This window comes from Elephantulus edwardii, unplaced genomic scaffold (assembly GCF_000299155.1).
Source record: "Elephantulus edwardii isolate Elephantulus edwardi_28Jun2011 unplaced genomic scaffold, EleEdw1.0 scaffold00002, whole genome shotgun sequence".
Classification (NCBI taxonomy): Eukaryota; Metazoa; Chordata; class Mammalia; order Macroscelidea; family Macroscelididae; genus Elephantulus; species Elephantulus edwardii.
The window spans coordinates 12,777,722-12,792,323 of NW_006399752.1; the positions used below are offsets into that span (position 1 = coordinate 12,777,722).

At 36.7% G+C, this 14,602-nt stretch overlaps 1 protein-coding gene across 1 annotated transcript in view; it reads left to right on the forward strand.

Annotated features, from left to right (window-relative positions):
• The window catches only part of MAN1A1 (mannosidase, alpha, class 1A, member 1), a 293,657-nt gene that overhangs the window by 75,272 nt on the left and 203,783 nt on the right, over positions 1-14,602 (forward strand). The window contains exon 3 of the mRNA XM_006878992.1: positions 826-941. Within this exon, the coding sequence (XP_006879054.1) occupies positions 826-941 (116 nt within the window). The remainder of the gene's footprint in view (positions 1-825; positions 942-14,602) is intronic.

Genomic DNA, 14,602 nt, shown 5'->3' on the forward strand with positions numbered 1-14,602 from the left:
AATTTCTCAAGTTGGCATTTTTAAGAAGTGTGACTGCAAAACAATTTCTGTTCTTTTTTTTAAACCTGGTCCTAGATTATCCAGAAGAGCTGTTATATGTGAAGGAGATAACATTTAGTTTTCAGTAGCCAGTCAGTAGGGAAGTACCAGCATGATTTTAAGAACACCATGAGGGATGAAGAGATGAACAAGACATAGTTTATTTGTTCTAAAGGTGTTTTCAGATGATAAAACATGCACACTTGTAATTTCAGGAGAAGTCAAGACAATGTAAAATCTTCATGTCCTGAGGACTCGGGAAAAAAAACCTACCAAAAAACCCCACAAAACAAAACAGAGTCTGGGGCTGGGAAGCTGGGTAGAGTGTTCACAATCAACTAGAACTTCAAAGAGAAGGTGGCATTTCCTTTTTAGAGGAACAGTTTCTTAGAGCAATCACTAAGCAATTTTAGATCTAATTATGTTTAGAGAGTTTTTTTGCACAGGTGCAATGCACTTGGTGTAATTACATTAAAATTAATATGAGTATTGTTCCTTTGTTTTAGATCTATTATTTTCTTGCTAGAGAATGCAATCACAAATAAAATTTCTAAGAGATTTATTTCTGTAACTGAAGAGGCACTTTGAAGATTAATCTATTTATATCCTATGATAATTTTAATTTTGGTTTCTTATTTTCTTTAACATTTTAGACTATGTTCAGTATAATTGTTTATTAATAAATCCCATTTCATACACCTCCCCTTGCCCAAGATATGGTCGCTTTGCATGTATGTATCTCTTAAAATTACTTTTATTGAATAAATATTTTTCTGATACTTTCAGGTAACATCAAAGGAGCAACTATAGTAGATGCCCTGGATACACTTTTTATTATGGGAATGAAAGATGAATTTCAAGAAGCAAAATCATGGATTGAAAAAAATTTAGATTTTAATGTGGTAAGTTAACTCAGTTCTTAAAAGGAATCCTTGCAGCAAATTTGCTGTCAAGGATGTCAGTTTAAAGGGTAAGGTACCCCCTCAATAAATATTTTCATATACTTCATATTCATCAAAGTGGGACAATGAACAAAGAAGACCAAAGAATATGTCTGTGTAGACCAAGAAATCATTGTCTGAATAGAACAAAGGAAACTGGCATGGCTTAAAATCTGGGAATTTGTGGATCAGAGTTGTATCATTTCTCCATATGTATTCAATCTGTATGCTGAGCAGATAATTTGAGAAACTGAACTACATGAAGAACAACGTAGCATCAGGAAGCATCGGAGGAAGACTCATCAACAACCTGTGTTGTTCGGATAACACAGTGTTGCTTGATCAAAGACCATAGCTTTTGATTCAGATTATATCTCAGTATACATCAAGAAAACAAAAGTTCTTGCCACTGGATCAATAGGCAACATCATGAAGATAGAGAAAATATTGAAGTTGGTAATGATTTTCTTTTACTTTGATTCACAATCAACACCCATGTTTCCAGTAGTCAAGCAATCAGAAGATACCTTACATTGGGAAAATCTGCTGTCAGGGAACTCACCAGAATTCTAAAGAGCAAGAATATCAGTTTAAATACTAAGGTACACCTGATCCAACCTTTGATCTTTTCTTTTGCTTCCTTTGCATTTGAAAGTTGGGCCATGAATAAGGATTACAGAAGAAGAATAAAAATTTCTTTTGAGTTGTGGTGAAGAGAGTATTGAATATCCTGTGGACTTCCAATAGAACAAATTTGTCTTGCAGCAAGTGCAACCAAGGTACTTCTTTGAGGCAAGGATGATGAAATTTCATCTCATATAGTTAAGGCAAGTTGTAAGGAGGGCCCAGAACTTGCAAAAGGACACTATCTTATCCTTAAAGGTGGAAGAGAAAAACAGGGAGACCTTTAACAAGATAGATTTCCACAGTAACTATAATAATGGGCTCAGGTATATCAGAGATGATGAGGGCAGTACAGAATATGGCAGAGTTCTATCTCTTTTTCTTTGGGTCCCTATCATTTGCACTTGACTGGTTGGCACCCAGTAACAACAGCAACAACTTCTCGTAAGTTCTAATCAGATAGCCATTTATTTGCTTCATAATAAGATTGACATAGGACTTCCTCTATAAAGGAAACAGATCAGCCCGGACATTTCTTGATTTTATTGGCATTATTGACATTATTTTTAATCACAAAAATCCCTATAAGTTTCTGGTCTATTTGATAGTTGTTGCTGTTGTTGATTGCTATCGGGTTGAGCACGACTCATAGCAACCCTATGAACAAAAGTCCTGAAGCCTTTCTACAAATATCGTCATTTCTCCAAGTTTATAGAGTTTCCAGAGGCATGTGGTTTAGGAAGTAGATGCCACTCCTGCTTCCAAACCTGTTTTAGCTGGGAGCTCCACTAAAGTGTCCACCATGGACAGCTATTATGGCATTTTAAGCACCCGGTAGGACAAGGTTCAGCATCACAGCAAACCTAGATCACTTCAGTGTAGCAAATTGACAGAGGAGTGCTGCACAATTAAGAAGAATGTTCCTTCAAAACTAACACTAGACCTTTAGGCCCAAGTGACTTTTAAATACAAGAGCCCTTCATATATATATGAGTAAAAGGCCTGAAGCCTTACTGTAACTATCATCGTTTTTCCAACTTCATAGAGTTTCCAGAACTATTTGATATTAAAGAAACAAAAACCAGGGAGCTCTGGTGGCCTAGTGGCAAGACACTGCACTACAATCCCAGAGGTACGCGGTTCAAATCCACCAGATGCTCTGCTGGAGAAGGAGGGGGAAATCTCCTCCTTTACCAGTCAGATCTGATTTGATGGTACACGTAAAAATAATACAATAAAAATTTAAAAAAAAGAAAAGAAACAAAAACCAAGTCTATATCTTTAGTTAGTTCAACTCATGGCAAAGCTTTAGGACAGAGTAGAAATGCCCTATAGAATCTCCAAGCCTGTAATCTTTATGGAAGCAAACGACACCATCTTCTTCCATGGAGTAGCTGGTGAGTTCTAACTATGGGCCTTTGGTTAACACCTTAGTGCTTTATGTGCGATGACACCAGGGCCCCTCTCAATTTGTGTTCAGTAAGACCTGTAAATCTATGTAATGGCACCAGAGAAGTGGTGAATGCTAAAAATGACAAGGGAATCTCTGCCAGCCCCTGTGCTCTGGATAGTCTTCATTCTCTATCTCTCCCATTGAGTTCACCATTGGTGGTCAGAATACAGTAGACTGGTAACACTAGATTGAAACTTGGATCAAAACATACATATTAAAAATACTAATCTTTTTCCTTATGTTCTCTGATTGTTTTATACTCTCCATTTTAGAGACACTTCCTTAAAGAGCAAACAAATGAGTCTCTGCTCTCCGTCTGATAACTGAATCCAGAATATAAAGAAGATAATATTTTCAATTAAAAAGGGCCTTAGAGATCAATGTGTTCACTCTTTTTATTTTATTGTTGAGAAAATAGGCACACCTAGCAAGTTATATGCTTAATTTTGTGCAGCTATTTAGTAGGAATGACTCATGGAAGTTTAGTGTTACTGACAGAATAGTTAGATGTAGAAATAAATATATATTTCCATTTGTTTGTTCTTTCACTACTTATGTCCTGCTTTGTGGTTTCACTTTAATTTAGTCATCTAGGTTCAAAAACAAAGGGACTTACCCTCAGCTATAGTATGAGTATAAAAGCAGTGTGTCAAGCATGAGGATTACCACATCTGACTGCTATTATTTCCATAAGGGTGAAGAATCTCCATCCACAACATCCTCAACGTAACCAATTCCTCTTAAATCAGACGTGCCTCCGTTCTCCTGCATCTTCTATTACCAATTCTAGCAACAACTGTTCTTCCCAGAGCTCTCACTGTTGGGTCTGCTAATTTGTTGCAGTGGCCACACCAGCCTAACAGATCATACTTATAATTATGGGGATACATACATTCAGGACAGCTTCACAGGTGTGCTCCAAGTATCGCTGATATTTGTCCCCAAGGCTTTGAGCTAATGTTACACACTTTCTTAGTCCTGCCAGTTACGGCATTAAGCGCAAGACCTTCAGCTGTGGGTAGCAGTTCCTGTACAGCTCTGTCTCATGTCAGTCTCTGGTTCTGCCACTTCTGCTGCTACAATTGCTGTTTGAATCTCAGTTCTTTTCTGTCTCTCACAGGACTCTGTAGCCTGTAAGAGAGAGAATTAACACTCCACTTCTCTCTTGCTGATAGGATGATTCCTTTTTTCTGTCTCTGTTATTTTTGTATTAGGCACTATCTGGTTGACTGCCACTTATAGTAACCCAGTGAACAGCAGAGCAGAACTTTGTCCAGTATGGTACCATCTGAAAAAAGAAAGACATTATAATCTTGGACTGTATAATTTAAGATCAACTTCTGTCTCCAGACCTATTCAATTTGCGCCTGGAAATAGGGCAACAGTAACCAATCCATTCATAGTACTCTGTTTACGTATTACCTCTAGAAAGATTCTGTTTATATCATTTACATTAGAAGATAGTTACACAGTTATTGTAACAGTGGTCTGAAGCATATCAGAGCTAGTAAGGATGGCACAGGATAGGACAAGGCTTAAGCTCTATGGCAGCTAGCAACAACGACAGCAACTGAGCCACGTGGCAAAAGTCCAAGTCAGTGGCTCGGAAAGCCATTTTGAACATTCCATCTCTTGCACTACAATGAGAGAGAGTGGATATTGTTTATTTCTTCTTACAACTCCATTTCCTACTCTATAGTTCTGTCATATCAGCCTCCTTCTCCTTTTCAAGAACAGGAAGTAGATTTTTCAAAAAAATTATTGATAGAAGACAGGAAAATAGACCAAGCTAATACTCGATGTCCATGGTGCCTACATTCCTTGTTAGTTCTTTGTAGCAATTATCATCAGGAAGGGGCCAGTGAGACAGACCTGGTGGGTTTAAAATGACTAAGCAAAAAGAGTTTTTAAGGCAAGGAAAACAATTGCCTGGCCTAAGGCCACATCCCCATAGCATGAATGTATCCTGTGGGCATGAAGATCTTGTGAAAAAGCAAAGTGTTGATTAACCAGAAGAGCAAGTTACTAAACTTCCTTATTTGTAAGAGAAAAGGATTAAGTTATCACTGAGTCATTCATTGATCAGATACTAAATTTTGAAGTTTGATTACATATTTTAAATTTTTTGTTTGTTTGTTTCACTGATATTTTATCTGTTTAGTTGGCAGGCTTTTGTGTTTTAGAACTGTTTAATACATTGGATGTTAAGATAGGAGATAATCTTGTGCTACATCTTTTAATATAAACTAAAAAATAAATCAAAGGTACATTTCAAGTTCCTATTATAATACAGTTTTTAATGTAAGAGGTCTAAAATCCCACTTACTGCAGTTCTTTCTGGGTATTGCTATATTTTTTTCCTTTAAAAATCAATCATTAATGTTCAAATGATAGTAGTATTCCCCATATTTATATTAGAATCAGATAGATATTTAGGAAAGGTATTTTGAGATACTATTCTGAATATCTTTAGGAAAGATAATTTGAACTGCTCTTTTACATGTAAAGTCCTTCTGTTTATTGTGTTCTGGCTGGTTTGATGTATCATGTGCGATAAGAACTTGTTTCCACAGGGAAGCCTGTGGGAGATGGGACTAAGTGATGTCTACCTTATTTCTCAGGATCTTGCAGATTTTCCACCTTTAACAGAATGCAGCGCAGTCTTAACCACTTTCCTGTCACTATCAGTGTTTTTCCTTCTCTCACAAGTTTCCGACTTAAATGGGTTCTGCCTTTCACAGGTTTAATTGCAGTCATTCACCCATTCTAACTAGAAAGTCCATTGTTTATTTTGACAGTCATACAGTTTGCCTTGTAAAATTTCTGTGAAAACTTTCCATTTATCTGAATGAAATAGAAATTGGAAAAATTGTAAGCAAAAATAGAATAACATTTTATTTTTAGGGATAACATGTAGTTAACATTCACATTTGGCTGTGTTAACTGATCAGTTTTTATTATATTTCTGATAAAAGTATTTCAGTTCTAAGCATGAAGCTATTATAGAAAATTTAACACATTCAAACATACCACAAGGGAAAAGTAAGGGTGAATCCGACATAAACACATTTCCTGAGAGTTGGGATGCTTTAGAATATAAACAAATTTTACAGTTAAGGATGATTTTGTTTATATCTGACATGTTCAGTTTGTATCACTTAAAGGTATAAAGTAGATGCTTTTTATTGGTTTACACTGTCATTAACTAAAACTCATTTACTTTTAATTAAGAACATAGCTAGTTGATTAAATTTGCATATTTGGTAACACAGAGTTCAAATTACTTTAATAACTGACATTAAAAAAATCATAAGGATAATCTTTTTCTGAGAGAAGTAGTGCTTCACATATAAAGCTTAGTATTCAGTTCGAGAATTTGCAGAGGAAATCAGATATGGACAGAAAGCCCTCAGAGTAGACTCCAGTGGGTGTTTTCATGTTTTTATGTAAAATAATCCTAGGGACTAATAACCTACTAAAAGTACCATATTTTTATACAAGTAATGAGAATGATTCATGTATTTTGGGAATCACACCCTCCTCTAAGATATTTTTGTAATCACAAGATGCCTTTTTATTTTTTTTAAGTAACATCTTTAAAAAATTAGCAGTGTGTACTTACAAAAATACTTTGTGGGCAGAACAAGGATGCCAACAACTTATACTTGAAAATCTCACTTCCAGTAGACTGCAGCTCATAGCAGTTCTATAGGATGGCTGTTGTGTGTACCGTCACGTCAGAACCAACTCAGAGCTCACCCTCCAGCAGGTTTCCAGAGGCTGTAAATCACATGGGAGGAGATTGCCCATTGAACCACCTGCTTTTGGGTTAGCAGTAGAACCTCTTACCACTTAGACACCAGAGTTCCCTCTATAGGATAGAGTCAACCTTTGTGGGAGCAGACTGTCAGATTTTTTCACACAGAGCAGCTAGTAGGTTTGAATCATTTGCTTTTCTACTAACAGATGAATGCTTTACTCACTGTTCCACTATATCTCCCTAAAACTATATCATGAACACATTACTTGTGGTAATTCTTGTTCACTTACTCTTCATACATCATATATTTGCTGAGTACCTTCTAAGGTACTTAGACTCTTGGAGCTTACAGGCTAGAGGGAATCAGAGTACTTTTGCTGTTAGTTATCTGAGGAAGGAAAAATAGAAAAAAGAAAAGTCATATATACATTTAATGCATAGTTGATGCATAGCAGATAATATCATAAGATGATTTTTTTCCCTTTTATTTTTTCTTATTTAAACGTTATGGTAACCGTAAATGGATGCTAGTTTTCTAAATGAAATGGTGGTTTAATCTCCCTAAAGTTATGTAGCTTGTCAAGGCTCAGGTTTGAGCAAGATCTGCCCAACTCAATGACCCTGATTTAACTTGAAGGAGTGAGAAAGTTAAAAAAAATATACAGGCCGCCAAAGAATTTGAGTCCTTTTAGGTTAGACAAGTAATCTTATTATTACAGTAGTCATTAAAGTGCATCATTCAGGTATTCAGTTCATGTTTGTTAAGTAATGAGAAGATAATTTACTTGTCCTACTTCCAAACATACTATGCTAGCCTTTGCTGTCTGTTACAGTGACAGGGTGGAGAGGCATTTGTGCTGTATCATATTTTAGTTTCATTAGAAGAACCCAGAGTTCAAATACAATTGTTCTGCATATTTTTACCTTTCTTACTTCCAAAGTGGATATGTGCTGATGGTTACTACAAGAAAATATTTAGAATAAGGACAGATGATCAAGAGTTTCATGAAGTCATCCAGGTTCATTGGGCATTTCCAAAATTTGATTCTTTGCTTCCTTTTCTTTATTGATACTTAATACTCAACTCATTGACGTTGAATCAGAACTATTAACTGACCTTCCAATGAATTTCTTAGTCTATAAATTGAACAAGAGGAGATAGCCCATCTTTCTCCCTTGAAACTGCTAGTGTATATGTTAAACCAGAGAGGCTCTGCCTTTGGGTTAGCAGCATGTCAAAGGAGGAGAAAATGAGACATAGGTACAAAAAGGCCATGAATGTCTCTCTGAAGAAGCCAAAGGGAGTAAGAATAGCACAACACTTCATTGCCTCAGTGCAGAAAGCAGATGAAGAGCTCATCACCCAGCCCATGGTGCCTCTAGAAACCATACCAATAACAAGAGATTCTTTTATTCATTGCTGACTCACAGGCTGATAGTTGTGGTACTGAGAATGCATATATTAGAAAAGTAAGTTGGAGAGTGAGGGAAACAAAGAATATCACCCAATACATATCCAGGGTTTAGCCCAAGTTCCAAGGCACAACTCCTCAATTAGTCCAGGCACTCGTTTGAGTTCAGCAGTCAAATCCAAAGCATCCAACAAGGTTTACCTCAGAGAAGTTAGAAACCTTTAACTGTGGCCAGATCAACTGCAAGAAGCCTCAGGTCACAACTTGCCACAGTCTCTCTACAGCAATGCCACTTGTGGCAACAAGTCTCCTCATCTCAAGTCTTGCTACCCAGTGTGGAAAGTGCTCTTCCTCTTATCCTAGACCTACAGCTGTTGATGATTTGCAAGATCATGCTAATTTGCAAAACCATGTGTCTGCAGTTAAGGTAACTGGACACCAGAGGGGGCTAACTGTAATGGCTAAAAAATAAAGGCAACTTTAGGTTCACAGCACAACTCCCTACAGACAAGCTCATTAAACTTAAAGAGAGGTTCATCTCCTTGATCATTACCTGGGAAATATTAAAAATAGATTCAGTAATATTTTATATAGCATATATAGGTGTTTTCTTCAGATGATTTCTTACATAAATCCTTGGAAAAGGCAACATTTTCTACTTTGCGATAAAGGAGTGCTCTGTATAAAGGATGGGTTTGAGAATGACCAAGGATAAATGGTTAACTTGTTTTGGTAGCTTAGAGGTAAGGAGTTGTGCTGCCAACCCAAAGGCACGTGAATCAAATCTACCAGCTGCTGCATGAGATGAGTAGTCTCTTCCTGTGAGATTAAATGCCTCTGAAAACACACTGGAGGGTCAGCTACAGGTCAGTTCTGAAACAGTGGTACATAACAGTAGACATTAACTAGCAACGCCCTGAGATGGATCTTTGTAAGCAGTATGTCCTTAACTGCAAAGGGCATATGCTTTAGAAGACAGAGGTACTGTTGTCAAATGTGACTTCTTATTTTTTAATTTAAAAGATTCAGCCTTTTAGTTGAGCCAGTCAGAATGTCATCGTACTTCTCAAATAATCATCATCATCTATTAGGTTTCCTGTTGGAGGGAAGTAAATTCACCTCAGAAGCAACTTTAAATGGTTTCAAATGCCTGAACAAGTACTTACTTTAGGGTTAGAATTTTGTGTCATAGAAGTGATCCTTTCCTCTATAAAAGACCTGTTTTGGAGCAACATTACATTCTGATGGGTACAGATAACTAAGTTAATTATCCTATTGAATGGAGTTGTTCTTTTTTTTTTTATCTGAGTGCCAAGGAGTGCCTGCCAAGGATGATGATTTGGGTTTTGGCTAGGAGAGTATACAGAGCTCTTCTCCCTTATAGCAATTAGTGAAAGAATAGGCCGTTACTTGAGCCTCCTCTGGTTCTGCCTGGTAAAACCTCAGCCAATTAAATAGAGGAATATGGTTGTTTTCCTAACTTGTTGACCAAGAGAACTTGTTTGTATTTTGTTTATCTTAAGAGATTTATCATTTGACTCACATGTGAAACTAAAAGTTGCTCAAACTGTTAATACTAAGTTGTACTATTTAGTGTTATAATTAAAGAGGACTGTTATTTTTTTAAAATTTTATTTAATATGGTTTGCATACAAAATTTGTATACTTTATGCATGCCTTCATGCACATTGTGTTTCATAAGATCATTTGCATACATTGTGCTTTATAAAATCAATCACCATTGATCTATGCCTACTATTAACCCATCTTTTCAAGTCCCTATTGGGTCTCTCCTAATTCCTTTACTCACTCCCTCTGACCACCAAACTTTGCAACTTTGTGATTTCCCTATCTGCCCTCTTCTCTTCCCTTTTGGACTTTTATACACATCTCACTAATTATCCTTCTCTTTTTACAATAATGGCCTTATTCAGTCTTAAGAGACTTAGTTCACCCACCATAATGTTTTTCTGTCTCTCCCATGTTACATAGTATTTATTCTTAACTCTTAGTCCTCAATGCATACCCTGAAGTACACCTTAGAAAGAAAGTAGGTGGACGCTAAGCCTAAAGAGAGATAAAACTGATAGGCAGTTTAAAAACGAGTAAAACCATTGCCATGGTTGATTCTGCTGCATAGCAATCTTGTAGAACAGAATAGAACTGCCCCATTTGGATTCTAAGGCTATAAATCTTTATAGAAGCAGATGGCCACTTCTTTCTATTAGAAAATGAGTAGTAAGTTTTAATTACACCCATAAACTGCACCACCAAGGCTTTTCTAGGCAGTCATTTTCCTTTAACCAATGATTTTGAAAGGTCTCATATTGTACCCATCATGTTACTCAGTAAGGCAAATCAGTTTTAGCATAAGTTAGTAGTGTATCAGTTGCTGTTAAATGTTGTTAACACACTGATTAGTAAGTAGTAGAGTAACTGCTTGCTTTTCATATATGTTAGCAGTTTGAGGAACCCAGGCTTATAATTCATTGAGTTGAGCGTTGATAGGTAATTTAGAGAAATATCTACCAAAAGTAAATATGAATACACAAAAGTAATTGCCCTTAAGGAACATACTTAAGTAATCTTTAAATTCAGTAAATGAATTTACACCTTAATGCAAGGGATAAATAATACAAATCATGGAAAAGTTAGGCTTCAGTGTTAATCTCTATAATGGTCATGGATATTCTAGACTGATAATTTCCACTTTACGCATGTAACAATTTCCTCATTGACTATCTAGTAAGTTAGAGCTTATTGTATTGTCCTATTTGAAAAGAAACTATTAAGCTTTGAGTTCATCCAGAAGGACTTGAAATAAGTAGTTTGACAAGAATTCAGATCAAGCACTCAGAATAGACTGGAAATATTTCTAAAAGTAATGACTCTTTCAGTGAGGTCTTTCTCAAATGCAAAATCATATCCATAATGATACACAGAATCATAAAATAACAAGGTCTCTGGTACAAATCAGATTCTAAATACCCATCAGATACAGTGCAACAGCTACTCCTCAGGAGAAGCCATAATTTCCCTCAATGAGATCTATTGAAATAGATCATTTTAGAAATAACTGTGATAACTAAATATCCTATAAAATATAACCTAGTAAATTTCTGAGTCATTTAAAACACTGTCTTTTCTGCTGAGAAGATATTGGTCTTTTAGCAAGGTTATCATTTAGCAAAAGAAACGAAGTCATCATTTTCCCAGGTAGGGTTTGGTCCCTAGCCCCATAAGTTCTTGAAGCTTTCCTTAGCAGAGACAGAGAGAGCAGAATGTTAAGGATGGAAGGAGAGGCTTCATATAAAGTAGCTGATAGTCTTCTTCTTGTGGTTGTTGAGGCCAGCAAGTCACCTGTAACTCATGGTGAATGGACTTAGGGGAAACGTACAGGAATCTTGCCTGTGCCATCATTACAGTCTTCATTACGCTGTTACAGTCACTGTGTCAGTCCATGTCGTTAGGCTCTTCTTCTCTTTTGCTCACCATCACTCTCTCCACCTTTCCCAGCATGATGCCTTTTTCCAAACGCTGACCCCTCCTGACAAATGCCCAAAGTATGTGAGATGGTATTTCACTTTCCTTGGATCCAAGGAGCAGTCTAGTTGGACCTCCTCCAAGACAGATTTGTTTGTTCTTTTGACAGTCTTTGTAATATTCAGTATTCCTCATCAGTACCACAAGTCAAAAACGTCGGTTCTCCTTTGGTCATCCTTCATTGTACAACTTTTGACATGCATGTGAAGCAATTGAGCATAGCATGACTTGGACCAGTTGGACTTTAGTCTTTAAAAGTGGCTTTGTTGCTCTTTCACACTTTAAAGAAGTCCTTGATAGCACATTTTCCCATTGAAGCATGTGTTTTGATTTTTTTACTGCTACTACCATGGGTGTTGATTGTGGATCGACGTAAAACGAAATCCTCAGTGAGTTCAGTCTTTTCACTATCTTTTATGATGTTGCCTATTGGTGCACTGGTGAGGGTTTTTCTTTTCTTGATGTTGAGATGTAATCCATACTTGAAGGCTGAGGTCTTTGATGTTCTTCATTAAGTGCTTCAGGTCTCTGATGACATAGTCCATGGGGACGTGCATCACTAGCCCACAGGCAGCAGCACCTCTAGTGGTTTGAATCCACCAGCTACTCCAAGGAAGAAAGATGGGCAGCCTCCTCCTAATGTGATTTGCAGTATCTGAAAACCTGCTGGAGGGTAAGCTGAGTCAGTTCCAATAGAGGGTAATGAGTGTATGAGCTGTTATTATTAGATTCTTACACACACACACACACACACACACACACACACACACACTAGCAATCTTTATCACTGTAATTCATAATTTTACATATAAGTACAATTATAGGACAATAAGGAGTTATATGCTTAAGTGGAAATTATCACTCTACATTATCCCTGGCCATAACAGAGATAAATACTGAGGCCCAAGTTTTCACCGATTTGTAATATTTATCCCTTGAGTTAAAGTTTAAATTCATTTGTTAAATTTAAAGATGAGTTTTGTTAAGTACATTCTTTACTGCAATTACTTTTGCTAGAACATAATAAAATAAAAATGCATCCTCCCCAGCTCAAATTTCTACATGGGTAAGCCTCAACAATTCCCAAGCTCCCCTTGCTCGCAGTGGTGATAATTGCTAATAACAACTCAACTGCCTGACATGGAATTGGAACCTTCTCACAGCTGACCTCTCTAGCCGGTTTTCAAAAGCTGTAAATCACACATGAGGGAGAGAGAGCCCATCTCTCTTCCACAGAGTGGCTGGTAGATTTGAACCATCCACTTCTGAGATGGTAGCACAACTCCCTTCTAGAGCTCCCTAACTGCTAGATAAGTGCTTGCAATTAAAACAAAAGGCTACATCTGTTTCTCAAACTGCTACTCCTATTTGACTTAATTATTAGAAGTCACAGACTACATGGGGCATATTCCTAGAATGAAGTCTTAATGACTTAAGGAGGACATCGATTTTTTTTTTTGTTAAAACAAACATGAAACAGGAAATAAAAGCATATGCATTGTTATGATAAATCATGCAAAATGTTAATGTTATTTACTAGCTGTGTCAGGCTCCCCTTGCACTCTGAACACATTGTCTACTTCCTGTCCTAGTTATCAGTGTATTCCTGTAAAGTTATTAGTGGGAAAGTTTCCAAATACTTTAAAGTTTCCATACAAACCTGCAGGGATAGATTCATTTAAATATAATAAGATTATTTTAATGAAAGCCGGAATCAGAAGCTTATAAAAAGAGCTTCTATTCTCAGATTGTAGAAATTAGCTTTTGGCAATTCAGATACCATATAAATAAAGACTATCTGAGCCCAAAAGGAAGTTTGATCAGAAACTGTATTACAAAAGATAAATTTTAGCTATTGAGAAACAGGGTCAGGGGGAAAAAAACTGGATCTGTTTACATTCTGGAATGTAAACATGGTTCCAGAGTTTCTGGTTTTCTAGTAGCTTCTATGGAAAGTAGGTTATAATATGTTAGGCTGAGCTATAATGACACTAGTTATTTATTGAGTACCTTGGGTGTGTCAGACATTACAAAAAAATACTTTATATTCATGGCCTCGCAGTACGTTTGGGGGAGTGGGTGAGAAATGTGTTACCTCTTTTTACAAATAAGAAAACCAGGACTTACCTGATATCTTGTGATCATGTGACTTCTGAACCAGCCTTGAATTCCAGATCTTTCTGTGTGATCAGTATCTTTATACTCTTTTGCCCACAGTATAGCCAGCGGTTTGTTATGGTAGGAGATAGAGTTAATCATGCTCAGTAAAGGGTCAGTGAATTAGGTGGATTGGTACAATGAAGGACACAACAGGCTTAAAGCACATAAGAAATTGTGAAGATGCTGCATTATCTGGCAATGTTGAATTGATTCTATTGGGAAAAGAGTCTGTATGAGTCAGAATTAACTCAGTGGTACCTCACAACATCATTTAAGGAAGGAAGAGACTTGATAAAGATTTAGATCAGCTATATATGGTGACATAACATTTCTTAATTTCAGTCCTTTGGCCCAAAGCATAATCTACCCAGAGATAGTAAAAAAGGTACACATTCTAGTTTCTAAATAATTTATAGAGCACTCTGGTGTCCTTTGAGTTGTGGTGCTGGAAAAAAGTGCTAAATATCCCATGAACTACCAAAAGAACAAATACATATGTCTTGATAAAGGTGCAACAAGAGTGCTCCTTGGAGGCAAAGATAGTGAAGCTTTGTCTTTTATATTTTGGATGTGTAACCACTTGGCTAACTGACTGGAAGAGATCTATATTTGTTCCCATTCCAAAGAAAGGTGACCCAACTGAGTGTGGAAACTACAGAACAGTGTCATT